General features: G+C 47.5%; 1 protein-coding gene across 1 annotated transcript in view; it reads left to right on the plus strand.

Annotated features, from left to right (window-relative positions):
- LOC139266116 (sterile alpha motif domain-containing protein 15-like) overlaps window positions 1–27,520 on the plus strand; it is a 283,681-nt gene that overhangs the window by 162,041 nt on the left and 94,120 nt on the right. Inside the window, exons 19-21 of the mRNA XM_070883964.1 lie at window positions 4,140–4,202; window positions 5,098–5,160; window positions 6,090–6,152. Of these exons, the coding sequence (XP_070740065.1) occupies window positions 4,140–4,202; window positions 5,098–5,160; window positions 6,090–6,152 (189 nt within the window). The remainder of the gene's footprint in view (window positions 1–4,139; window positions 4,203–5,097; window positions 5,161–6,089; window positions 6,153–27,520) is intronic.

Consider the following 27,520-nt stretch of genomic DNA (forward strand, 5'->3'; position numbering starts at 1 on the left):
CCTTGGTGTAAGTTCTTAGCTTGGTGTGAATGGGCTGAGCTTGGGCCTGTGTGCCTTTTTGCCCCACAGCCTGACGAAGGCCTTTTTACTCATTATGGACTGACTCGCACCCGTGTCAAGTTCCATAGATCCTGGAATTCCGTTCAGTTCAACTTTGAACATTATTGGTGGACATTTCGTGGTGAAGGTGTGTATCCCGTACACTTCTGCCTCCTCGGTTCAAGTCTCCAATTCAGCCTGATCCACAGTGGATCGATCTTCCTCTGCAATGTGGTGGTTTGCGGGGATTGCAGCTCGCCTGCACATTCGCTGGAGATGACCCATTTGTTCTGCAGCCGTTGCACGCATAGTGCTTGAAGTGGTATTGATGGGCCCGATGATCACCTCCACAACGCCAACAGGGTGTTAACTGCCTTGCATTTATGATTCATGGCGGACTCTGGGTCATCTGAGGTCATGCAGCAGCCTATTCTGCCATGTATATTTCTGCTGGAAAACGACGTTACTTTGTGCACAGTACTGGCCGAAACCTCTTTATGCTGCAAAATTTGTTTGGTGTTGTCGCTGGTGGACATAAATGCCTGGGCTATCGTTATTGCTTTGCTCATATTCGGAGTTTCAACAGTCAACAGTTTGCGAAGGATTACCTCATGGCGAATGCCAAGCACAAAATGGTCTCTCATCATTTGTTCTAGGAATCCATCAAATTCGCAATGTCCTGCGAGGCGCCTTAGTTCGGCAATGTAGCTCACCACTTCCTGGCCCTCTGACCATTGACGCGTGTAGAACCGATACCTCGCCATCAGAATGCTTTCTTTAGGATTTAGGTGCTCCAGGACCAGCATACACAATTCTTCATAGGATTTAGTTGTTGGTTTTACCGGAGCTAGAAAATTCTTCATTAGGCCATAGGTTGTTGCCCCACAGACAGTAAGGAGCATCGCACTTCGTTTGGCAGCATTCTCGTCCCCTTCCAGCTCGTTCGCCGCGATGTATTGGTCGAGTCTCTCCGTGAAGGCCTCCCAATTGTCCCCTTCTGAGAACTTTTCCAGGATACCAACTGTTCTTTGCATTTTCACACGGTTGTTCGTTATCACGTCGCCAATTGATACACTCATAATAAAGGATGAAACTGAGTACTGTGAGCAATGAGTAAGTGTGACCTTGACTCCTTTAATAAGACTGCAGAGTGCAGGTACCTCGTGGGTGGCCTGCTTATATACAGTGCTCGCAAAGGATGCTGGGATTCCTTGGGACTCCAATAGGTAGGCCCTCTGGTGGTGGTGTGATACAGGTTGCCAAGGGTTAAATACATAACACAGGTGAAGAGGGTGAGAAGGCAAAAGGGAAAATTGGACCCAAGCAAAGAGGGGGAGAGTAGAGAGGCAGAGAATGGGAGGAAGGCAGGAGGGAAGTGGGGGGAGGGAGAGAGGGTGTAAGGTAGATAGAGAGGTAATGGGGACTTGGGGAAGGAGTGTGGAAGATGTGACTCGGAGTGTGGAAGGGGGAGGGAAGGTGGAGAAGAGGGAATAAGGAAGACACGAATAAACACCCGAAAATACAAGGGGACCGAGGGTCTAGCGAGAAAGGGGAACTGAGGGAAATCCTTATTAGTCAGCAAATTGTGTTAGGGAAATTGAAGGGACTGAAAGCCGATAAATCTCCAGGGCCTGATAGTCTGCATCCCAGAGTACTTAAGGAAGTGGCCCTAGAAATAGTGGATGCATTGGTGGTCATTTTCCAACATTCCATGGACTCTGGTTCAGTTCCTATGGATTAGAGGGTAGCTAATGTAACCCCACTTTTTAAAAAAGGAGGGAGAGAGAAAACAGGGAATTATAGACTGGTTAGCCTGACATCGGTGATGGGGAAAATGTTGGAATCAATTATTAAAGATGTAATAGCAGCGCATTTGGAAAGCAGTGAAAGGATCGGTCCAAGTCCGCATGGATTCATGAAAGAGAAATCATGCTTGACAAATCTTCGAGAGTTTTTTGAGGATGTAACTAGTAGAGTGGACAAGGGAGAACCAGTGGATGAGGTGTATTTGGACTTTCAAAAGGCTTCTGACAAGATCCCACACAAGAGATTAGTGTGCAAAATCAAGGCACATTGTATTGGGGGTAATGTACTGACGTGGATAGAGAACTGGTTGGCAGACAGGAAGCAAAGAGTGGGAATAAACGTGTCCTTTTCAAAATGGCAGGCAGTGACTAGTGGAGTGCCGCAGGGTTCAGTGCTGGGACCCCAGCTATTTAAATGTACATTAATGATTTAGACAAAGGAATTGAATGTAATATCTCCAAGTTTGCAGATGACATTAAGCTGGGTGGCAGTGCGAGCTGCGAGGAGGATGCTAGGAGGCTGCAGGGGGACTTGGACAGGTTATGTGAGTAGGCAAATGCATGGCAGATGCAGTATAATGTGGATAAGTGTGAGGTTTTCCACTTTGGTGGCAAAAACAGGAAGGCAGATTATTATCTGAATGGTGACAGATTAGTAAAAGGGGAGGTGCAATGAGACCTGGGTGTCATGGTACATCAGTCATTGAAGGTAGGCTTGCAGGTACAGCAGGCAGTAAAGAAAGCAAATGGCATGCTGGCCTTCATAGCGAGGGGATTTGAGTATAGGAGCAGGGAGATCTTACTGCAATTGTACAGGGCCTTTATGAGACCACACCTTGAGTATTGTGTGCAGTTTTGGTCTCCTAATCTGAGGAAGGACATTCTTGCTATTGAGGGAGTGCAGCGAAGGTTCACCAGACTGATTCCCAGGATGGCAGGACTGACATATGAAGAAAGATTGGATCGACTCGGCTTATACTCACTGGAATTTAGAGGAATGAGAGGGGATCTCATAGAAACATCTAAAATTCTGATGGGATTGGACAGGTTAGATGCAGGAAGAATGTTCCCGATGTTGGGGAGTTCTAGAACCAGGGGTCACAATCTAAGGATAAGGGGTAAGCCATTTAGGACTGAGATGAGGGGAAACTTCTTCACTCAGAGAGTTGTTAACCTGTGGAATTCTCTACCACAGAAAATTGTTGAGGCCAGTTCGTTAGATATATTCAAAAGGGAGTTAGATGTGGCCCTTATGGCTAAAGGGATCAAGGGGTATGGAGAGAAATCAGGAATGGGGTACTGAGGTGAATGATCAGCCATGATCTTATTGAATGGTGGTGCGGGCTCGAAGGGCCGAATGGCCTACTCCTGCACCTATTTTCTATGTTTCTATGTTGGTGAAGTGGAAATGGGAAGAGCATGGGTTGGGTCAGGGGAAGCGGGCAGAACACTCTTCGGGGGGACTGTGTTGTTGGGGAGGATGCGTCAAGCCTGGATTTTCTTTCCAGCGAGGGCCAGTTCCCCGTGTTCCCAGGGCCCGATTTCAAGCTTAATGGGGGAAGGGTGATGGGGTATCTGTGTCCTACTCTACCCCCCCCTCCCCGAATGTCTGCACAGTAGGGTGTTGGGGTTGTTCCATTCCTAGGGGTGAATTATCTGAATAGTGGGGAGGGGGAAATGGGGTGGGGCTTCTCAGTCCCGACTTCGTGCTTAGGGTGGGGAATGGTGGGAACTCTGGGATATATTTAGGGGAGAGATTTACAGGGCTGGAAGGAGATGGAATTTCTGTCCATGTTGGGAATTAGCTTTCAGAGTATTGGGAATGGTCTGTGGGAACTGGATGTCTGTGAGCTCCTGTTTCGGGGAGTTAAAATGACATTCTTCTTCGCCTATTGGAGATACTGAAAGAACGGATCAAAAAAGTAAATCATTATCAAAAACTCAGTTGGGGAGAAATTGGCATCGTTTGCCCCAAACAGGGCGATACCGAATTTCGACCCGAATGTCTTACACTGGAGCTTAATGTCGGGTCTCGCTGCCACAACACCATGCCATCGATGGGCTTTGCACTGAACGTTATGTCACAGGCACTGAACCCTGTAAATGCCAAGCATAAGGCCACCTACAGAACTGGACACTGCTAAAAGGAGTTTTCCCATCGACAGAGCCTGACTATGGGGGGTTTCAGTACAATCTGAGATGGGAAGGTGCAACACACACTTTTGTCATTTACAATAGATTATTAGAGCAGCAGATAATTTTGTTGACCGAGATATTTTTGTTATGCCCATGAAGAAATACTCCCGGAAGTGCCTGAAGTGAAGTTGATTGAGCCGATGCTAGCACATGAAGTCGAAGGTAAGCATCAAGCTCAAAACCGTTGGGTTCGGGAATTAACCGTGAGTTGCAGAATCGTGACTCGGAGTGTGGAAGGGGGAGGGTAAGTGGAGAAGGGGGAATAGGGAAGGTTAATGAAGGGGGAATGGGAAGAGCATGGGTTGGGTAGAGGGAAGCGGGCAGAACACTCTTCGAGGGGCTGTGTTGTTGGGAAGGATGTGTCAAGGCTGGATTTTCTTTCCAGTGAGGACCAGTTCCCCGTGTTCCCAGGGCCCGATTTCCAGCTTAATGGGAGAGGGGTGACGGGGTATCTGTGTCCTACTCTACCCTCCCCCCCGCCACCGAATGACAGCACAGTAGGGCGTTGGGGTTGTTCCATTCCGAGGGGTGAATTATCTGAATAGTGGGTAGAGGGGAATGGGGCGGGGCTTCTCAGTCCCCACTTGGTGCTTAGGGTGGGGAGTGGTGGGAACTCTGGGCTATATTTAGGGAAGAGATTTACAGGGCTGGAGGGAGATAGAATTTCTGTCCATGTTGGGAATTATAGCATTCAGAGTATCGGGAATGGTCTGTGGGAACAGGATGTCTGTGAGCTCCTGTTTTGGGGAGTTATAATGAATTCTTCTTCGCCTGCTGTTATTGGAGTTACCTGAAAGAACGGATCAAAAAAATAAATCATTATCAAAAACTCAGTGGGGGAGAAATTGACATTGTTTGCCCCAAACGGGGCGATCTACAGATACAGGTAAATGTGGACAATGTTAAAATGAGTTTTCCCATTGACAGAGCCTGAGTATGGGGGGTTTCAGTACAATCTGAGATGGGAAGGTGCAACACACACATTTGTCATTTATAATAGATTATTAGAGCAGCAGATAATTTTGTTGACCGAGATATTTTTGTTATGCCCATGAAGAAATACTCCCGGAAGTGCCTGAAGTGGAGGTAATTGATGAGAATCCAGCACATGAAGTCGAAGGTAAGCATTCAGCTCAGCACCGTTGGTATTGGAAATTAACCATAAGTTGCGGATCTGCTGTGACTGAGCAATATTCACGTTGACACGCTCATAATAAGGGATGAAACTGAGTACTGTGAACAATGAGCAAGTGTGACCTTAACTCCTTTAATAAGACTCCAGAGTACAGGTACCTCGTGGGTGGCTTGCTTATATACTGTGCTCCCAAGGGATGCTGGGATCCCTTGGGAGTCCAACAGGTGGGCCCTCTGGTGGTGGTGTGATACAGGTTACAATCGGTTAAATACATAACATCACTCCCTCTTAAAGTTAATAGTACACTCATTTACAGGGTGAGATGATCCGGGGCTTTTCGCTCCCTTGTCGATCGTCTCGGTACAAATAGGTGAGTTGGTTAGGTTTTCAGTGGGCTGCTGGGCAGTCGGCCTTGCCGAGCTGCTGGGAATGGTGAGCTTGGCTTCGTGGTCAACCATGATATCGGTTGCCACTTGTGTGTGTGTTGGAGGGTCAAAGTTGGTGGTGTCTTCTTCAGGTTGTTCGTAGCTGTTGGTGAACCGCAATTTGATTTGGGCTAAATGTTTTCTGCACATTAGTCCATTGGCCAATTTGACCTGAAACACCCTACTCCCCTCTTTGGCTATAACCGTGCCAGCGAGCCACTTGGGACCATGTCCATAATTGAGTATAAATTCAGGATCATTGACCTCAATATCGCATGACAAATTTGCGCTGTTATGGTGCATACATTGTCGATGCCGCCTGCCCTCCATGTGATCATGGTGATCAGGGTAGACAAGAGAGAGCCTTGTTTTGTGCACTCTTTTAATGAGCAGATGGGAAGGTGCAACACACACTTTTGTCATTTATAATAGATTATTAGAGCAGCAGATAATTTTGTTGACCGAGATATTTTTGTTATGCCCATGAAGAAATTCCCCCGGAAGGGCCTGAAGTGGAGGTGATTGATGAGAATCCAGCAGATGAAGTGGAAGGTAAATATCTAAATATCCAGCTCAACACCGTTGGGTTTGGGAATTAAGCGTGAGTTGTGGATCTGCTGCGACTGAGCAATATTCAGGTGGAGCAGGGTGAGAAGGCAAAGGGGAAAATTGGACCCAAGTGAAGAGGGGGAGGGTAGAGAGGCAGGGAATGTGAGCAGGGTAGGAGAGAAGTGGGGGGAGGGGGAGAGGGGGTAAGGTAGATGGACAGGGAGAGGGTACTTGGGGAAGGGGTGTGGAAGGTTATACTCGGAGTGTGGAAGGGGGAGGGTAGGATTAGAAAAGGGAATAGGGAAGGTTAATGAAGTGGAAATGGGAAGAGCATGGATTGGGTAGAGGGAAGCAGGCAGAACACTCTTGGGGGGGCTGTGTTGAGCTGGGGGCTATGTGTCAAGCCTGGATTTTCTTTCCAGTGAGGACCAGTTTCCAGTGTTCCCAGGGCCCGATTTCCAGCTTAATGGGGGAGGGGTGACGGGGTATCTGTGCCCTACTGTACCCCCCAGAATTTCTGCACAGTGGGGCGTTAGGGTTGTTCCATTCCGAGGGGCGAATTATCTGAATAGTGGGGAGGGGGGAATGGGGCGGGGCTTCTCAGTCCCCACTTGGTGCTTAGGGTGGAGAGTGGTGGGAACTCTGGAATATATTTAGGGAAGAAATTTACACGGTTGGACGGAGATGGAATTTCTGTCTGTGCCAGGAAATGCAGCTTTCAGTGCATCGGAAATGGTCTGTGGAAAGCTGATGTCTGAGTTCCTGTTTTGGGAAGTTATAGAATCAGAGAATGGTTACAGCACGGAAGAGGGCCATTGAGCCCATCGAGACCATGCTGACTCTCAGCTAGTCCCACTCCCTCACCCTTTCTCCGTAGCCAAAATTCTGTCTGCCTCCACCACATTCCAGATCCTAACCACTTGCTGCGTAAAAATGTTTTTCCTCATGTCGCCTTTGGTTCTTCTGCCAATCACCTTAAATCCGTGTCCTCTGGTTCTCGACCCTTCCGCCAATGGGAACAATTTCTATCTACTCTGTCCAGACCCCTCATGATTTTGAACACCTCTATCAAATCTCCTCAGTCTTCTCTGCTCCAAGGAGAACAACCCCAGCTTCTCCAGACTATCCACGTAACTGAAGTCCCTCATCCTTGGTATCATTTTCGTAAATCTTTTCTGCACCTTCTCTAAGGCCTTCACATCCTTCCTGAAGTGCGGTGCCCAGAATTGGACACAATACTCCAGTTGGGGCCAAACTCGTGGGGAACACTACTGTACACCTTCCTCCAGTCCGAAAAACAACCATTCACCACTACTCTCTGTTTCCTGTCACTGAGCCAATTCCGTATCCATGCTGTCATTGTCCCTTTTATTCCATGGGCTTCAACTTTGCTGGCAAGCCTATTATGTAACACTTTGTCGAATGCTTTTTGGAAATCCAAGTACACTACGTCAACCGCATTGCCCTCATCAACTCTACTGTTACCGCATCAAAAAACTCGACCAAGTTGGTTAAGCACGATTTGCATTCAACAAATCCGTGCTGGCTTTCCTTAATTAATCCACCCCTATCCAAGTGGCTGTAAATTTTGTCCCTGATCACTGTTTCTAAATGCTTCCCCACTACTGAGGTTAAATTGACTGGCGTGTAGTTGCTGGGTTTATCTTTACACCCTTTTTTGAACAGTAGTGTAACATTTGCAATTCTCCAGTCCTCTGGCACCAACCCCGTATCTATGGAGGATTGGAGTATTATGGCCAGTACCTCCGCAATTTCCGCCCTCAAATTCCCTCAGCATCCTAGGATGCATCCCATCCACTCCTGATGATTGATCTACTTTAATTACAGCCAGCCTTTCTTTATCAATTTTTATCCTATCACTTGTCTCCACTACCTCCTCCTTCACAATGCCTTTTGCCCCTCGTTTTCTATTTCACTTCTCCTCTGACCAACATATAGCCTGATTGTCGAATGTATTTGTAACCTGGCATCTGTCATACGCACTCTTTTTCTGCTCAAGAACATAGGAACATAAGAATTAGGAGCAGGAGTAGGCCATTCGGCCCCTCGAGCCTGCACCACCATTCAATAAGATCATGGCTGATCATCGATCTCAAACTCCACTTTCCTGCCCGATCCCCATATCCTTTGATTCCCCTAGACTCCAAAAATCTATCGATCTCAGTCTTGAATATATTCAGAGATTCAGCATCCACAGCCCTCTGAGGCAGAGAATTCCAAAGATTCACCACCCTCTGAGTTAAGAAATTCCTCCTCATCTCTGTCTTAAATGGCCGACCTCTTATCCTGAGACTATGCCCCCTGGTTCGAGACTATCCAGCCAGGGGAAACAACCTCTCAGCATCTACCCTGTCAATCCCCTTCAGAATCTTGTATGTTTCAATGAGATCACCTCTCATTCTTCTAAACTCCAAAGAGTATCGGTCCATTCTACACAATCTCTCATCATAGGACAGCTCTCGCATCCCAGGAATCAATCTAGTGAACCTCTGTTGCACCGCCTCCAAGGCAAGTATATCCTTTCTTAGATAAGGAGACCAAAACTGTGTACAGTACTCCAGGTGTGGGCTCACCAAGGCCCTATATAATTGCTCTTATACTCCAACCCCCTTGCAATAAAGGACAACATGCCATTTGCGTTCCTTATTGCTTGCTGTACCTGCATGCTAGCTTTCTGCATTTCTTGCACAAGGACACCCAAATCTCTCTGAACACCAATATTTAAAAGTTTCTCACCATTTAAAAAGTACTCTGTTTTTTTTATTCTTCCTACTAAAGTGAATAACCTCACATTTCTCTACCTTATACTCCATCTGCCACCTTACTGCCCACTCACTCAGTCTATCTATATCCCTTTGCAGACGCTTTGTGTTCTTCTCACAGCTTACCGTCCCACTGAGCTTTGTATCTTCAGCAAATGTGGATACATTGCACTTGGTCCCTTCATCTAGATCATTAATAGTAAATAGCTGAGGCCCCAGCACTGATCCTTGCGGCACCCCATTAGTTGCAGCCTGCCAAACTAAAAAAGGTCCATTTAACCCTACTCTCTGTATTCTGTCTGTTAATCAAATCTCTATTCATGCTAATATATTACCTCTAATTCCATGAGCCTTTATCTTGTGTAATTATCTTTTATGTGGCGCCCTATCGAATGCCTTTTGGAAATCCAAATATATTATATCCACTGATTCCCTTTTATCTACCCTGCTAGATAGACCCTCAATATATGATTTCCTTTTCATAAAACCATGTTGACTCTGTTATGATTTTCTAAGTGTCCTGTACTACTTCCTTAACAATGGATTCCAGATGCTTCATCATAGAAACATAGAAAATAGGTGCAGGAGTAGGTCATTTGGCCCTTCGAGCCTGCACCACCATTCAAAGTGATCATGGCTGATCATTCACCTCAGTACCCCATTCCTGCTTTCTTTCCATACCCTTTGATCCCTTTAGCCGTAAGAGTCACATCTAACTCCCTCTTAAATATATCTACCATTTCTGTGGTGGAGAATTCCACAGATTCACAATTCTCTGGATGAAGAAGTTTTTCCTCATCTCGGTCCTAAATGGCTTACCCCTTATCCTTAGACTGTGACCCCTGGTTATGGAACTCCCCAACATCGGGAACATTCTTCCTGCATCTAACCTGTCCAATCCCGTCAGAATTTTATATGTTTCTATGAGATCCCCTCTGATTCTTCTAAATGTCAGTGAATATAAGCCTAGTCGATCCAGTCTTTCTTCATATGTCAGTCCTGCCATCCCAGGAATCAGTCTGGTGAACCTTCGCTGCACAGGTATTCTCTATCTGTTTCATCATCCAGGGAGCTCTGACTTTAGTTGCCCTGTCTTTCACACACTGATCAAGAAAGTTCTCCTGAACACACTTCAGAAATTCTTCCCTTACACCGCCCTTTACACGATTACTATCCCAGTCTATATTAGGATAGTTGAAGTCCCCCATTATCACTACTCTATAGTTCTTGCACCTCTCTGTAATTTCTCTGCAGATTTGCTCCTCCATATTTGGTGGTCTATAGAATACACCTAGCAATGTAATGGTACCTCTATTATTTCTTAACTTTAGCCATGTAGATTCTGTCCTTGACTCCTCCAGGACATCATTAATATGTAATTAATATGTCTCTACTTATCTGTAGAATAACTCCACGAGGCCTAGTGCAGTGCTTGAACTGCTATGACCTTAGTCTCTTTATTCACTGCCGAGTGTCTGCACCGCGTGGTGACCAGCCTTTTATACAGCTCCTGCCTGGGCCTCCCACAGTTGCACCCTCTAGTGGTACCAGCATAGTATATATACAGAGTATACATATATGACAACATTCCCCACCCCCTCCCCCGCCAAAGTCTTTGATGCAAGTTAGTTACAAGTTGAGGCGATCCGGAACTCTGCGCTCCTTGGTTGATCGTCTGAGTGTCACTTCTGACATGGGTGAGTTGGTCGGGCCACTGCTGTCTTGCAGCGCTGTTGGTCTGACTGGACTGTTGGAGATGGTGGGATCATCCTCGTGGCTGTCAGCTAGGTCTGTTGCTGATTGGGTATGTGTAGGTGGATCACTGAAGGTAAGGTCCTCTCCCGGTAGTTCCTGGTTACTTGTAAATCGCAATTTGGTCTGATCCAAATGCTTTCTGCACGTTTGTCCGTTAAACAGTTTGACAACAAACACTCTATTCCCCTCCTTGGCTAAAACAGTGCCAGCGACCCATTTGGGGCCATGACCGTGATTCAGCACAAACACCAGGTCGTTTACAGTGATGTCGTGTGATACAGCCGCGCGATCATGGTCCATGTTTTGCCAATAACGCCTGGTTTCCACCTGATCGTTGAGGTCAGGGTAGATTAAGGAGAGCCTGGTTTTGAGTGCACGTTTCATTAGTAACTCCGCAGGGGGGACCCCAGTAAGCGAGTGGGATCGTGTCCTGTAATTGATCAGCACCTGGGATAATCGGGTTTGTAAAGAGCCTTCCGTGATGCGTTTCAAGCTCTGCTTTATGGTTTGGACTGCCCGCTCCGCTTGGCCGTTGGATGCAGGCTTGAATGGGGCAGACCTGACATGCTTGATGCCATTGCAGGTCATGAATTCTTTGAATTCTGAGCTGGTGAAACACAGACCATTGTCTCTGACCAGAATGTCGGGTAAGCCATGGGTGGCGAACATGGCCCTGAGGCTTTCAATGGTGGCGATGGACGTGCTGGCTGCCATTATTACACATTCGATCCACTTAGAGTAGGCGTCCACTACAACGAAGAATATTTTTCCTAGAAAGCGGCCCGCATAATCTACATGGATCCTGGACCATGGTTTTGAGGGCCAGGGCCACAGACTAAGTGGAGCCTCCCTGGGGGCATTGCTCAATTGTGAGCAAGTGTTACACTGGCACACACAAGACTCCAAGTCCGAGTCAATGCCGGGCCACCAGACGTGGGACCAGGCGATCGCCTTCATCATGACGATGCCTGAGTGGGCACTGTGTAGGTCACGTATGAAGGTTGCCCTGCCTTTTTCTGGCAGGACGACGCAGTTGCTCCATAAGAGGCAATCCGATCGGATGGACATTTCATCTTTACGATGGTGAAATGGCTTTATCTTGTCTTGCATTTCTCTTGGGACCAGCCCCAATTGAGGATGCAACTTTTTACAAGAGATAAACAGGGTCCTGGTTGGTCCAGGTCCTGATTTGGAAGGACATTACGGGTGACCCTTCGCTTTTGAAGACGTCCATGATCAAGCACAGGTCTGCGGGTTGCGCCATTTCCACCCCGGTGGTGGGCAACGGTAGCCGGCTGAGGGCATTGGCGCAGTTTTCAGTGCCTGACCTGTGGCGGATCGTATAATCGTAGGCCGACAGTGTTAGTGCCCATCTTTGGATTAACAATGAAGCATTGGTGTTTATGCCTTTGCTTTCCGAAACAGTGAGATTAGGGGCTTGTGGTCAGTTTCTAACTCGAACCTGAGTCCAAACAAATACTGGTGTATTTTTTTTATCCCATAGACACAGGCCAAAGCCTCCTTCTCTACCATACTGTCTTTCTGCCTTGGATAGACTTCTAGACGCATATGCAACCGGTTAGAGTTTGCCCACTACATTTGTTTGCTGTAAAACACACCCGACACCGTACGACGATGTGACACATGCTAAAACTAGACATTTGCCTGGGTCATACAATACAAGCAACTTGTTCGAACACAGCAAGTTTCTAGTCTTTTTGAAGGCGGCCTCTTGATTTTGACCCCAAACCCAGTCATCTCCCTTGCGTAACAACTTGTGCAACGGTTTGAGCAAGGTGCTCAACCCTGGAAGAAAGTTACCTAAATAGTTGAGGAGTCCCAGGAATGAGAGCAGCTCCGTTACATTTCATGGTCTGGGTGCATTCTTGATGGCCTCTGTCTTCGAGTCCGTGGGCCTGATGCCGACTGCCACAATCTTCCTCCCAGGAATTCTATCTCTGGCACCAGGAAGACACACTTGGATCGTTTCAGCCGGAGTCCGACTCTGTTCAGTCGACTTAAAACCTCTTACAAGTTGTGCAGATGTTCGGTGGTGTCGCAACTAGTCATTAGGATGTCATCCTGAAATACAATGGTGCGTGGAACTGATTTCAACAGACTCTCCATGTTCCTTTGGAAGATGGCTGCAGCCGAGCGGATCCCGAACGGGCACCTGTGATACAAAAACAGTCCGTTGTCTGTGTTAATGCACGTTAATTTTTTCGATGACTCATTCAGCTCCTGGGTTATTAAGCGGAGGTTAGATCCAGCTTGGTAAACGCCTTTCCCCCTGCTAATGTCGCAAAGAGATCATCGGTTTTGGGTAGCGGGTACTGGTCCTGTAATGAAACTCGGTTGATCATTACCTTGTAGTCGCCGCAGATTCTGACCGTCCCATCGCTCTTTAGTACCGGAACATTCGGGCTGGCCCACTCATTGAATTCGACTGGTGATATGATTCCCTCACGTTGAAGTCTGTCCAATTCGATCTCCACTTTCTCCCTCATTATGTAAGGGACCGCTCGAGCCTTGTGATGAACAGGCCATGCCTCGGGGACCAAATGGATATGCACTTTGGCGCCTGTGAAGTTGCAGTTACCTGGTTCAAATAAGGATGGGAACTTGCTCAGCACTTGAGCACAGGAAACATCGTCCACTGAAGATAGTGCTTTGACGTCTTTCCAGTTCCACCGAATCTTCCCCATCCAGCTTCTGCCAAGCAGCGTTGGCCCGTGGCCTGGTACAACTCACAGTGGCAATTCATGTATCTCTCCATCATAGGATATTTTTACGTTCGCACTACCGATAACTGGGATCAGTTCCTTGGTGTAAGTGCGCAGCTTTGTCTGAATCGGGCTCAGCTTGGGTCTTTGTTCTTTGTTGCCCCACAGCCTCTCAAATGCCTTCTGGCTCATAAGTGACTGACTCGCCCCCGTGTCCAAAGCCATGGAAACAGGAATGCCATTTATCTTGATTTTCATCATCATGGGGGGATTTTTGGTCATGAAGGTGTGCACCCCGTGCACTACTTCCTCGGGCTGAGTCGCCTCTCTAGCTTGTACTTTATGATCCTTGCTGGATCGGAAACCTCCTGCCGACTCCTCTGCCACGTTTTGAGTCGCAGTTCTTCTGCACATTCGCTGTGGGTGGCTCTTTTGGCCGCAGCCTTTGCACACAGTGTCTGAATCGACACATATGGGCCCGATGGTTACCTCCACAATACCAGCATGTTAAACAATTCACATTTACACCCCTTGGCGGGCTCTGAGTTGGTCTAATTCTTTGTTCAACGGTTATTTTCTGTACAGTACTTGGCATTGAGTTTTGATTCTGGGAGAATCTCAATGTTGAGGTCGTGAACGCCTGGCTTAAGGCGATGGTCCGCTTCACGTCCCATCCCGTTGCAAAAACATCCCGGAGCACATTGTTGAGGTGTTCGCCAAATTCGCACGGTTCCACGAGCCTTCGTAGGTCTGCGACATATTCCGCTAAATCCTGGCCCACGGTGCGGCGGTGTGTGTAGAAGCAATACCTGGCCAGCGAACCCCAAGTAAAGGCTTCACCCTCTGTAAACTTTTCTAAACGATCAATGGCAGCCGTCTCTGCGTGTAAGACCGTGATCTCTCCACGTCGCCAATTAATATGACTACTTATCTGTAGAATAACTCCACGAGGCCTAGTGCAGTGCTTGAACTGCTGTGACCTTAGTCTCTTTATTCACTGCCGAGTGTCTGCACCGCATCGTGACCAGCCTTTTATTCAGCTCCTGCCTGGGCCTCCCACAGTTGCACCCTCTAGTGGGACCAGCATAGTATATACACAGCGTATACATTTATGACAGTAATATTCTCCTCAACCAATACTGCCACCCCACCTATCTTTCATCCCCTCCTATCTTTCCTGAACACCTTATAACCAGGAATATTTAATACCCAATCCAGCCCTTTTTTGAGCCAGGTCACAGTTATTGCCACATGATATTCCCCTGTGGCTATTTGTGCCTGCAGCTCTCTTACCTTGTTTACTACGCTTTGTGCGTTCACATACATACACTATGAACCCATTTTAGACCATCCTGTACGCTCTCTTAGTCTGATCCCACCTAATACCCTAATATTTCTTACTTTAGTGCTCACTGCCTCTCCCAATCCTTTGAGCACTTTATTTTCCCTTTCTAATGTTACATCCTGGTGACCATCACCCTTCCAAATTTGTTTAAACTCTCCCCAACAGCACAAGCAAACCTCCCCACGAGGATATTGGTCCCAGCTCTGTTGAGCTGCAACCTGTACAAGTCCCACCTCCCCCAGAAATGGTCACAATGCCCCAGGAACCTGCAGCCCTCCTTCCTGTACCATCTCTCCAGCCTTGCATTCATCTGCTCTCTATCCTCCTATTTCTGTACTCACTCGCGCGTGGCACCGGAAGTAATCTCTTTCCTAGCTCCCTAAAATCTGCCTGCAGGACCTCATCCCTCTTTCTTCCTATGTTATTGGTACCACTATGGAGCATGACCCCTGGCTGTTCACCCTCTCCTTCCCCCCCCCCCCCCCCCCCCCCCGTCTGCAGCCGCTCAGAGACATCCTTGATCCTGGGACTAGGGAGGAAACACACAATCCTGGAGTCACGCCTGCGGCCACACAAAAGTCTGTCTGTTGCCCTAACCATCGAATCCCCTACCACTATTGCTCTCCCACTGTTCTTCCTCCCCTGCTGCACAGCTGAACCACCCGTGCTGCCACGGACTTGGCTCTGGCTGCACTCCAATAGAGGAACCATCACTCTCACCAGTACTCAGAACAGAATATTGATTGGAGAGCGAGATGCACTCAGGGGACTCCTGCACTCCCTGCCTGGCCCTCCTTTTCTGTCTGCTGGTCACGCATTCCCTCACTGGCTTTTTAAACATTTGTTCGTGGGATGTGGGCATTGCTGACAAGGCCGGCATTTATTGTCCATCCCTAATTGCCCTTGAGAAGGTAGTGCTAAGCTGCATTCTTGAACCGCTGCAGTCCGTGCGGTGAAGGTGGTCCCACAGTGCTGTTACGGAGGTAGTTCCAGGATTTTGACCCAGCGATGATGAAGGAATGGTGTTGTACTTCCACATCAGGATGGTGTGTGACTGGAAGGGGAACGTGGAGATGGTGGTGTTCCCATGCGCCTGCTGCCTTTGTCCTTCTAGGTGGTAGAGGTCGTGGGTTTGGGAGGTGCTGCCGAAGAAACCTTGGCGAGTTGCTGCAGTGCATCTTGTAGGTTGTACACACTGCAGCCACGGTGCATCAGTGGTGGAAGGAGTGAATGTTGAAGTTGATGGATGGGGTGCCAATCAAGCGGGCTGCTTTGTCCTGGATGGTGTCGGTTACGTATAGAAGAACTCCACAAGGCTGAGTACTGTGAGCTAAACTTAGTGTGACCTTAGTCTCCTTTATTACAACTCCAAAGTGCCTAAACAACATGGCAGCCAACCTTTTATACTGGCCTTGCACGAGGTGTGCAGGTGACCATTAGGACTCCAACAGTCGCGCCCTCTGGTGGCAAGTATTATACAGTTACATACGTAATATCATTCCCCGAACCGCCCCACCCAAAGTCTTCGGTACAAATTGAGGTGATCCGGGGCCCTTCACTCCCTGGTTAATCGTCTAAGTTCAAATCCTGGCATGTGTGAGTTGGTCGGACCATTGCTGCACTGCACCGCGGCTAGTCTGACCGGACTGTCAGGAAGGGTGGGTTCATCCTCGTGATTGACAGTGAGGTCGATTGCTGGTTGTGTGTGTGTTGGTGGATCGACGATGGTAAAGTTGTTCCTGGTTGTCAGTAAATCGCAATTTGCTCTGATCTATATGCTTTCTGCAGGTTTGGCCATTTAACAGTTTGATTATAAACACCCTGTTCCCCTCCTTGGCCAAAACAATGCCAGCAACCCACTTAGGACCATGACCGTAATTCAGGACAAACACAGGGTCGTTAACATTTATGTCACGTGATACAGCCGCGCGATCGTGGTACATGTTCTGCTGGTTAGCCCGGGTTTCCACATGATCCTTTACGGTGGACTAGGGAGAGCCTGGTTTTGAGGGCTCTCTTCAGTACCAATTCTGCTGGGAGAACCCCAGTGAACAAGTGGGGTCGAGGCCAGTAACTGAGCAGAATGCGATTTAAACGGGTCTGCAGGGAGCCGTCCTTCACGCGTTTCAGGCTCTGCTTAATGGTTTGGACTGCCCTCTCCGCTTGACTGTTGGATGCGGGCTTAAACGGGGCAGACCTGACATGCTTGATGCCATTGCGGGTCATAAACTTGTTGAATTCTGAGCTGGTGAAACACGGTCCATTGTCACTGACAAGGACGTCAGGCAAGTCATTGGTAGCGAACATGGCCCGGAGACTTTCAATGGTGGCTGTGGATGTGCTGGATGAGATAATTGTGCATTCAATCCATTTGGAGTAAGCGTCCACTACTACTAAAAACATCTTTCCAAGAAAGGGGTCAGCAAAATCTACGTGGATCCTGGACCACGGTTTGGAGGGCCATGACCACAGACACAATGGAGCCTCCCTTCGTGCATTGCTCAGTTGTGAGCACGTGTTCCACTGCTGTATGCATGATTCTAAGTCCGAGTCAGTGCCGGGCCACCAAACATGCGACCTGGCAATAGCCATCACCATGATGGTACCCCTGGGTGGGTACTGTGTAGGTCACTTGTAAACGTTTCCCTGCCTTTTTTTGGCAAAACCACGCGATTACCCCACAAGAGACAATCTGACTGGATGGACAGTTCATCTTTGCATCGGTGAAACGGCTTAATTTCATCTTGCATTTCCCTGGGAATGGCCGACCAGCTCCCATTGAGGATGCAACCTTTTACCAGTGATAGCACAGGATCCTGGCTGATTTGGCGAGCCGTGACGTGTGATCCCTCACTCTCAAAAGCATCCATGACCAGAAGCAAGTCTGCGGGCTGCGCCATTTCAATCCCGGTAGTAGGCAATGAGCATCAGCATGGCTAAGAGCATCAGCACAGTTCTCTGTGCCTGGTCTGTGGCAGATAACATAGTGCCCAGCTTTGGATGTGGGACAAAGCATTGTATTTATACCTTTGCTCTCTGAAAACAGCGAAATGAGCGGCTTGTGGTCAGTTTCAAGCTCAAACCGAAGTCCAGATAGCTATTGGTGCATTTTCTTGACCCCATATGCAAATGCTAATGCCTCTTTCTTGACCACGGTCAGCCTTGGACAGACTTCTAGATATGTATGCAACCGTTTGGAGTTTACCCGATACATTAGCTTGCTGTAGCACACAGCTAACTCCGTACGAAGTGGCGTCACAAGCTAGCACTAAACGTTTACATGGCTCATAATGTACAAATAACTTATTTGAACATAGCAGGTTCATGGCCTTCTCATAGGCTATGTCTTAAGATTTGCCCCAAACGCAGTCATCACCTTTACATAGCAACATGTGCAATGGCTCCAGCTAAGTGCTCAACCCGGGTAAAAAGTTACCGAAATAGTTGAGTCCCAGGAACGAACTCAGCTCCGTCACATTCTGTGGTCTGGGTGCATTCTTGATGGCCTCTGTCTTTGAGTCCGTGGGCCTGATGCCGTCTGCTGCAATCTTTCTCCCCAAAAATTTGACTTCTGGCACCAGGAAAACGCATTTGGAGCGTTTCAGCCTGAGTCCCACTTTTGTCTAGGTGACTTAGAACCTCTTCCAGGTTGTGCAGGTGTTCCATGGTGTCATGACAGGTGATCAGGATATTGTCTTGAAACACAATGATACGCGGAACAGATTTCAGCAGACTCTCCATGTTTCTGGAAAATGGCAGCAGCCGAGCGAATCCCAAAAGGTCATTTGTGGTATATAAACAGTCCTTTGTGCATGTTGATGCATGTCAGTCTTTTCGAAGATTCTGCCAGCTCCTGTGTCATGTAGGCGGAGGTTAGGTCCAACTTGGTGAATGACTTTCCCCGCCCCCCCCCCCCCCCCCCCCACTAACGTTGCAAACAGATCATCCGCCTTGGGTAGCTGGTACTGGTCCTGTATGGAGACTCGGTTGATCGTTACTTTGTAGTCTCCGCAGATTCCGACCGTGCCATCGCTTTTCAACACCGGAACAATTGGACTGGCCCATTCGTTGAACTCGACTGGTGATATGATTCCCTCTCATTGGAGTCTGTCTAGTTCGATTTTGACTTTCTCCCTCATCGTGTACGGAACCGCCTGAGCTTTGTGATGAATGGACTGTGCATCGGGGCCCAGATGGATCTGCACTTTGACGCCTGTGAAATTGCCGATAACTGGTTCAAATAGCAAGGGAAACTTGCTCAGCACTTGAGCACATGAGGCGTCATCCACTGAAGATAGTGCTTTGATGTCGTTCCAGTTCCATCTAATCTTTTCTAGCCAGCTTCTGCCTGGAACAATCCACAATGATAAGTCATGCACAGCTCCATCGTACGATACCTTCACTGCCGCACTTCTGATGACTGGTACGAGCTCTTTGATGTAAATGCGCAGCTTTGCATTAATCGGGCTCAGTTTGGGCCTTTGTGCCTTGTGGCTCCACAGGTTAGATGCAGGAAGAATGTTCCCAATGTTGGGGAAGTCCAGAACCAGGGGTCACAGTCTGAGGATAGGGGGTAAGCCATTTAGGACCGAGATGAGGAGAAACTTCTTCACCCAGAGAGTGGTGAACCTGTGGAATTCTCTACCACAGAAAGTAGTTGAGGCCAATTCACTAAATATATTCAAAAGGGAGTTAGATGAAGTCCTTACTATTAGGGGGATCAAGGGTTATGGCGAGAAAGCAGGAAGGGGGTACTGAAGTTTCATGTTCAGCCATAAACTCATTGAATGGCGGTGCAGGCTAGAAGGGCTGAATGGCCTGCTCCTGCACCTATTTTCTATGTTTCTATGTTTCTCAAAAGCCTTCTGGCTGATTATTAACTGACTCGCAGCTGTGTCCAACTCCATGGATACTGGAACTCCATTTAACTTGACTTTCAGCAATATAGAAGAGATCTTGGGATTGAAGGTATGTACCCCATACGCTTCTTCCTCGGGTTGAGTTGCCTGTGCTGTGTGATCTGCGCCGGATCGATCATCCTCTGTCACGTGGTGTGTTGCGGCACGTTTGCACATTCACTGGAGGTGCCCCATTGTTTCGCAGCCTTTGCACACGTAGTGCTTGAATCGACATTGATGGGCTCGATGATTACCCCCGCAGCACCAACACGGTGCTAATGGATTCACAATCATCCCCGATGGCAGACTCTGAGTCATCACAGGTCTTGCAGCCACAGACGTATAGGCCCTGCCATATGCAGTTCAGCCTGCTAGTGACGTCATTTTATGTACAAAACTTGCCGGTGGGCTTCGATGCTGAGAAGGTATTATCGTTCGTGGTCATGAATGCCTGGGCGATCGTGATGGCCCTGCTCAGGTCAAGGGTTTTGGCAGCCAGCAGCTTTTGAAGAATGATCTCTTGGCTGATGCCAAGCATGAAAAAGTCCCGCAGCATTTCCCCCAACGCAGCTCCGAAATCGCAAGGTCCCGCGAGGCGTCTCAGGTCAGTGACATAACTCACCACATCCTGGCCCCCGGAGCGATGGTGCGTGTAAAAACGATATTGGGCCATGAGGATACTCTCCTTCAGCTTGAGGTGGTCCCGAACCAGCGTACACAACTCTGTATGTTCCTTCTCCATTGGTTTTGTCGGTGCGAGCAGATTCTTGATGAGGCCGTATATTGTAGACCCACAAACGGTGAGGAGGATCGCCCTGCACTTGACTGCATTAGTGTCTCCTTCCAGCTCATTGGCCTCGAAGTACTGTTCGAGGCCAATGAGCTGGAAGGCTTTCCAATCATCACCCTCTATGAATTTCTCTAATATTCCAATGTCAGCCATGGTTGCGTGAAGGTTCGTATTCTGTTATCATCGCCAATTGTTATGTGTAGAAGAACTTCACGAGACTGAGTACTGTGAGCTAAAACTAATGTGACCTTAGTCATAGAAACATAGAAACATAGAAAATAGGTGCAGGAGTAGGCCATTCAGCCCTTCTAGCCTGCACCGCCATTCAATGAGTTCATGGCTGAACATGAAACTTCAGTACCCCCTTCCTGCTTTCTCGCCATAACCCTTGATCCCCCGCGTAGTAAGGACTTCATCTAACTCCCTTTTGAATATATTTAGTGAATTGGCCTCAACTACTTTCTGTGGTAGAGAATTCCACAGGTTCACCACTCTCTGGGTGAAGAAGTTTCTCCTCATCTCGGTCCTAAATGGCTTACCCCTTATCCTCAGACTGTGACCCCTGGTTCTGGACTTCCCCAACATTGGGAACATTCTTTCTGCATCTAACCTGTCTAAATCCGTCAGAATTTTAAACGTTTCTATGAGGTCCCCTCTCATTCTTCTGAACTCCAGTGAATACAAGCCCAGTTGATCCAATCTTTCTTGATAGGTCAGTCCCGCCATCCCGGGAATCAGTCTGGTGAATCTTCGCTGCACTCCCTCAATAGCAAGAATGTCCTTCCTCAAGTTAGGAGACCAAAACTGTACACAATACTCCAGGTGTGGCCTCACCAAGGCCCTGTACAACTGTAGCAACACCTCCCTGCCCCTGTATTCAAATCCCCTCGCTATGAAGGCCAACATGCCATTTGCTTTCTTAACCGCCTGCTGTACCTGCATGCTAACCTTCAATGACTGATGTACCATGACACCCAGGTCTCGTTGCACCTTCCCTTTTCCTAATCTGTCACCATTCAGATAATAGTCTGTCTCTCTGTTTTTACCACCAAAGTGGATAACCTCACATTTATCCACATTATACTTCATCTGCCATGCATTTGCCCACTCACCTAACCTATCCAAGTCACTCTGCAGCCTAATAGCATTCTCCTCGCAGCTCACACTGCCACCCAATTTAGTATCATCCGCAAATTTGGAGATACTGCATTTAATCCCCTCGTCTAAATCATTAATGTACAATGTAAACAGCTGGGGCCCCAGCACAGAACCTTGCGGCACTCCACTAGTCACTGCCTGCCATTCTGAAAAGTACCCGTTTACTCCTACTCTTTGCTTCCTGTCTGACAACCAGTTCTCAATCCACGTCAGCACACTACCCCCAATCCCATGTGCTTTAACTTTGCACATTAATCTCTTGTGTGGGACCTTGTCGAAAGCCTTCTGAAAGTCCAAATATACCACATCAACTGGTTCTCCTTTGTCCACTTTACTGGAAACATCCTCAAAAAATTCCAGAAGATTTGTCAAGCATGATTTCCCTTTCACAAATCCATGCTGACCTGGACCTATCATGTCACCATTTTCCAAATGCGCTGCTATGACATCCTTAATAATTGATTCCATCATTTTACCCACTACTGAGGTCAGGGTGACCGGTCTATAATTCCCTGTTTTCTCTCTCCTTCCTTTTTTAAAAAGTGGGGTTACATTGGCTACCCTCCACTCGATAGGAACTGATCCAGAGTCAATGGAATGTTGGAAAATGACTGTCAATGCATCCGCTATTTCCAAAGTCTCCTTTACTACAACTCCAGAGTGCCTAAACTACATTGCAGCCAACCTTTTATACTGGCCTTGCACGAGGTGTGCAGATGACCATTAGGACTCCAACAGTCGCGCCCTCTGCTGGCAAGTATTATACAGTTACATACATAACAGTGTCGAGCTTCTTGAGTGTTGTTGGAACTGCACTCATCCAGGCAAGTGGAGAGTATTCCATCACACTCCTGACTTTTGCCTTGTAAATGATGGAAAAGATTTGGGGAGTCAGGAGATGAGACACTCGCCGCAGAATACTCAGCCTCTGACCTGCTCTTGTTGCCACAGTATTTTTTGTGGCTGGTCCAGTTAAGTTTCTGGTCAATGGTGACCCTTGTGGCTCCCAGGATGTTGATGGTGGGGGACTCGACGATGGTAATGCTGTTGAATGTCAAGGGGCAGTGGTTAGACTCGCGCTTTGTTGTGTATGCAATAACTGTTAGACTGACTACTGTTTAACTCCAATAGGTATAACCTTGGCTCTGCTTTATTAAGGCCCAAAAGTGACTAATATACAAAATGGCTGACCTTTTATACTTGGGCTGCACACACGTACGTGCAACCCAATGGCCTCCAACTGTGACGCTATCTCGTGGCTAGTGATCCCAATAGTACATACATGACAATATCCCCCTCTGAGAAATTAACACAGTCTTTTACAAATTGAGATGGTCTGGTGTTTTACGCTCCCAGGTTGACCGTCTCAGTTCAACTCCAGCCTTGGGTGAGTGTTCAGAGTCTGTGGTGACTGGTGGCTGGGTGGCTGACCTGGTGGGAGTGGCAATGGCCATGTCAGGGATTGAAAGTCCATTTTCATTGAACATGTCAGTGATTGAAAGTCCCGATTCACTGATGACCACCCCCTGAGTCCTCAGATGATGGGGTTTAGGTTGGTTGGTCGTCGATTGTCTCTTCCTCCAACTGTTCCAGTTCATCTGTGTGCCGCAGCTTTGTCTGATCCATATGTTTCCTGCATGTTTGCCCATTTTTGAGCTTGACAATAAGTGGCTCAACTGTGGCTATCAAGGGAAATCATGGATAGTATTAAAGCCAAGGAAGTGGCATACAAATTGGCCAGAAATGGCAATGAACCCGGGAACTGGGAGAAATTTAGAACTCAGCAGAGGAGGACTAAGGGTTTGATTAGGGCAGAGAAAATAGAGTACGAGAGGAAGCTTGCAGGGAACATTAAAGCGGACTGCAAACGCTTCTATAGACATGTAAAGAGAAAAAGGTTAGTAAAGACAAACATAGGTCCCCTGCAGTCAGAATCAGGGGTAGTCATAACGGGGAACAAAGAAATGGCAGACCAATTGAACAAGTACTTTAGTTCGGTATTCACTAAGGAGGACACAAACAACCTTCCGGATATAAAAGGGATCAGAGGGTCTAGTAAGAAAAAGGAACTGAGGGAAATTCTTATTAGTCAGGAAATTGTGTTGGGGAAATTGATGGGATTGAAGGCCGATAAATCCCCAGGGCCTGATGGTCTGCATCCCAGAGTACTGAAGGAGGTGGCCTTGGAAATAGTGGATGCATTGACAGTCATTTTCCAACATTCCATTGACTCTGGATCAGTTCCTATGGAGTGGAGGGTAGCCAATGTAACCCCACTTTTGAAAAAGGAGGGAGAGAGAAAACAGTGAATTGTCGACCGGTCAGCCTGACATCGGTCGTGGGTAAAATGATGGAATCAATTATTAAGGATGTCATAGCAGCGCATTTGGAAAGAGGTGACATGATAGGTCCAAGTCAGCATGGATTTGTGAAAGGGAAATCATGCTTGACAAATCTTCTGGAATTTTTTCAGGATGTTTCCAGTAGAGTGGACAAGGGAGAACCAGTTGATGTGGTGTATTTGGACTTTCAGAAAGCTTTCGACAAGGTCCCACACAAGAGATTGATGTGCAAAGTTAAAGCACATGGGATTGGGGATAGTGTGCTGACGTGGATTGAGAACTGGTTGGCAGACAGGAAGCAAGGAGTAGGAGTAAATGGGTACTTTTCAGAATAGCAGGCAGTGACTAGTGGGGTACCGCAAGGTTCTGTGCTGGGGCCCCAGCTGTTTACATTGTACATTAATGATTTAGACGAGGGGATTAAATGTAGTATCTCTAAATTTGCGGATGACACTAAGTTGGGTGGCAGTGTGAGCTGCGAGGATGCTATGAGGCTGCAGAGTGACTTGGATAGGTTGGGTGAGTGGGCAAATGCATGGCAGATGAAGTATAATGTGGATAAATGTGAGGTTATCCACTTTGGTGGTATAAACAGAGAGACAGACTATTATCTGAATGGTGACAGATTAGGAAAAGGGGAGGTGCAATGAGACCTGGGTGTCATGGTACATCAGTCATTAAAGGTTGTCATGCAGGTACAGCAGGCGGTTAAGAAAGCAAATAGCATGTTGGCCTTCATGGCGAGGGGATTTGAGTACAGGGGCAGGGAGGTGTTACTATAGTTGTACAAGGTCTTGGTGAGGCCACACCTGGAGTATTGTGTACAGTTTTGGTCTCCTAACTTGAGGAAGGACATTCTTGTTATTGAGGGAGTGCAGCGAAGGTTCAGCAGACTGATTCCCGGGAATTGGGACTTAAAAAACAAGAAAGACTGGGCTTGTATTCACTGGAGTTCAGAAGAATGAGAGGGGATCTCATAGAAACGTTTAAAATTCTGACGGGTTTAGACAGGCTAGATGCAGGATGAATGTTCCCAATGTTGGGGAAGTCCAGAACCAGGGGTCACAGTCTAAGGATAAGGGTTACCCCATTTTGGACCGAGATGAGGAGAAACTTCTTCACCCGGAGAGTGGTGAACCTGTGGAATTCTCTACCACAGAAAGTTGTTGAGGGCAATTCACTAAATATATTCAAAAAGGAGTTAGATGTAGTCCTTACTAGTAGGGGGATCAAGGGGTATGGCGAGAAAGCAGGAATGGGATACTGAAGTTGCATGTTCAGCCATGAACTCATTGAATGGCGGTGCAGGCTCGAAGGGCCGAATGGCCTACTCCTGCACCTATTTTCTATGTTTCTATGTTTCTACTCTGTTGCCCTCCTTGGCCATGACAGTACCAGCAATCCACTTGGGACCCTGACCATAATTCAGAACACATACAGGATATTGCATGACACAGCTGCCCGATCATGATACCCTTGCTGACTCTGTCTTTTATATTCAACATGATTATTCAAGTCAAGGTGTACAAGAGATAGCTTGGTCTTAAGACCTCTCTTCATCATTAGTTCAGCAGGCGAGACTCCGGTAAGCGTGTGTGGTCTTGTCCTGTAACTAAGCAGTATGCATGACGGGCGTGTCTGCAGTGAGACTTGGGTTACTCACTTCATACTCTGCTTTATGATTTGGACAGCACGTTCTGTTTGCCCATTGGATGCCGGTTTGAATGGTGCTGACCTTACATGTTTGATACCATTGAGTTTCATGAACTCTTGAAACTCCTGACTGGTGAAGCACGATCCGTTGTCGCAAACAACGATGTCAGGCAGACCATGTGTCGCGAACATGACACTGAGATTCTCAATGGTAGCTATGGATGTGCTGGATGACATGATTATACACTCTATCCACTTTGAATATGCACCCACCACAACTAAAAGCATCTTCTCCAGGAAGGGAGCTGCAAAGTCTATGTGGATCCTGGACCATGGTTTCGACAGCCATGACCACAGACTCAGTGGCGATTCCGCTGGTGCTTTGCTGAGCTGCATGCAAGTGTTGCACTGATGCACACATGATTCCAGCTCAGAGTCAATTCCCGGCCACCATACATGAGACCTAATGATGGCTTTCATCATTACAATGCCGGGATGTGTGCTATGTAGCTCATGTACAAATTTCTCTCTCCCTATGTTGGGCATAACAACACGATTGCCCCACAGTATACAATCCGACTAAATAGACAGTTCGTCTTTGCGACGAATGTAAGTTTTGGTCTCATAGAAACATAGAAACATAAAAAACAGTTGCAGGAGTAGGCCATTCGGCCCTTCGAGCCTGCACCACCATTCAATATGATCATGGCTGATCATGCACTTCAGTACCCCATTCCTACTTTCTCTCCATACCCCTTGATCCCTTTAGCTGTAAGGGCCATATGTAGCTCCCTTTTGAATATATCTAATGAACTGGCCTCAACAACTTTCTGTGGTAGAGAATTCCACATGCTCACAACTCTGAGTGAAGAAGTTTCTCCTCATCTCGGTCCTAAATGGCTTACCCCTTATCTTTAGACTGTGACCCCTGGTTGTGGACTTCCCCAACATCAGGAACATTCTTCCTGCGTCTAATCTGTCCAATCCTGTAAGAATTTTATATGTTTCTATGAGTCTCCTCGCACATTTGCTTGGGTATGGCAAACCAATCACCTTTGAGGATGCAACTCTTCACCACTGATAAAATCGGGTCGTGGCTGGTCCAGGTCTTAAATTGTTGAGCCGTGACAGGGTTCCTTCACTCTCAAAAGCATCCATAACTAACAATAGGTCCGCCGGTTGTGGCGTTTCCATCTCCGTTGTGGGCACGGCAGACGACTCAAAACATCGGCACAATTCTCGGTGCCAGGTCTATGGCGAATGACATAATCATAAGCGAATAATGTCAGCGCCCACCTCTGGATGCGGGATGAAGTATTGGTATTGATACCTTTGTTTTTCGAGAACAGTGAAATGAGCGGCTTGTTATCTGTCTCCAGTTCAAACTGAAGACCAAACAGGTACTGCTGCATCTTTTTAACCTCATACTCACAGGCTAGTGCTTCCTTCCCTACCATGCTGTCGGCACTTTCCGCTTTAGACAAACTTTTTGAAGCATACGCGACTGGCTGAAGTTTACCTGACTCATTAGCTTGTTGGAGTACGTAACCAATTCCATATGACGAAGCATCACAGGCCAATACTAAATGTTTACATGGGTCATAATGTACCAGCAGCTTGTTAGAGCAAAACAGATTAGTGGCTTTCTCAAAAGCTCTGTCTTGAGACGCACCCCACACCCAGTTGTCGCCTTTTCTTAGCAGCATGTGCAGTTGTTCTAATATAGTGCTCAACTTAGGCAGGAAGTTATCAAAGTAGTTGAGTAGACCAGGAACGAATGCAGGTCGTCACATTCTGCGGCTTGGGTGCATTCTTGATGGCCTTGGTTTTTGCGTCCGTGGGTCTGATGCCGTCAGCAGCAATTTTCCTCCCCAGGAATTCGACTTCTGGTGCCATGAAGACACACTTCGAGCGTTTCAATCTG

Source organism: Pristiophorus japonicus, chromosome 6 (assembly GCF_044704955.1).
Source record: "Pristiophorus japonicus isolate sPriJap1 chromosome 6, sPriJap1.hap1, whole genome shotgun sequence".
Lineage (NCBI taxonomy): Eukaryota > Metazoa > Chordata > Chondrichthyes > Pristiophoridae > Pristiophorus > Pristiophorus japonicus.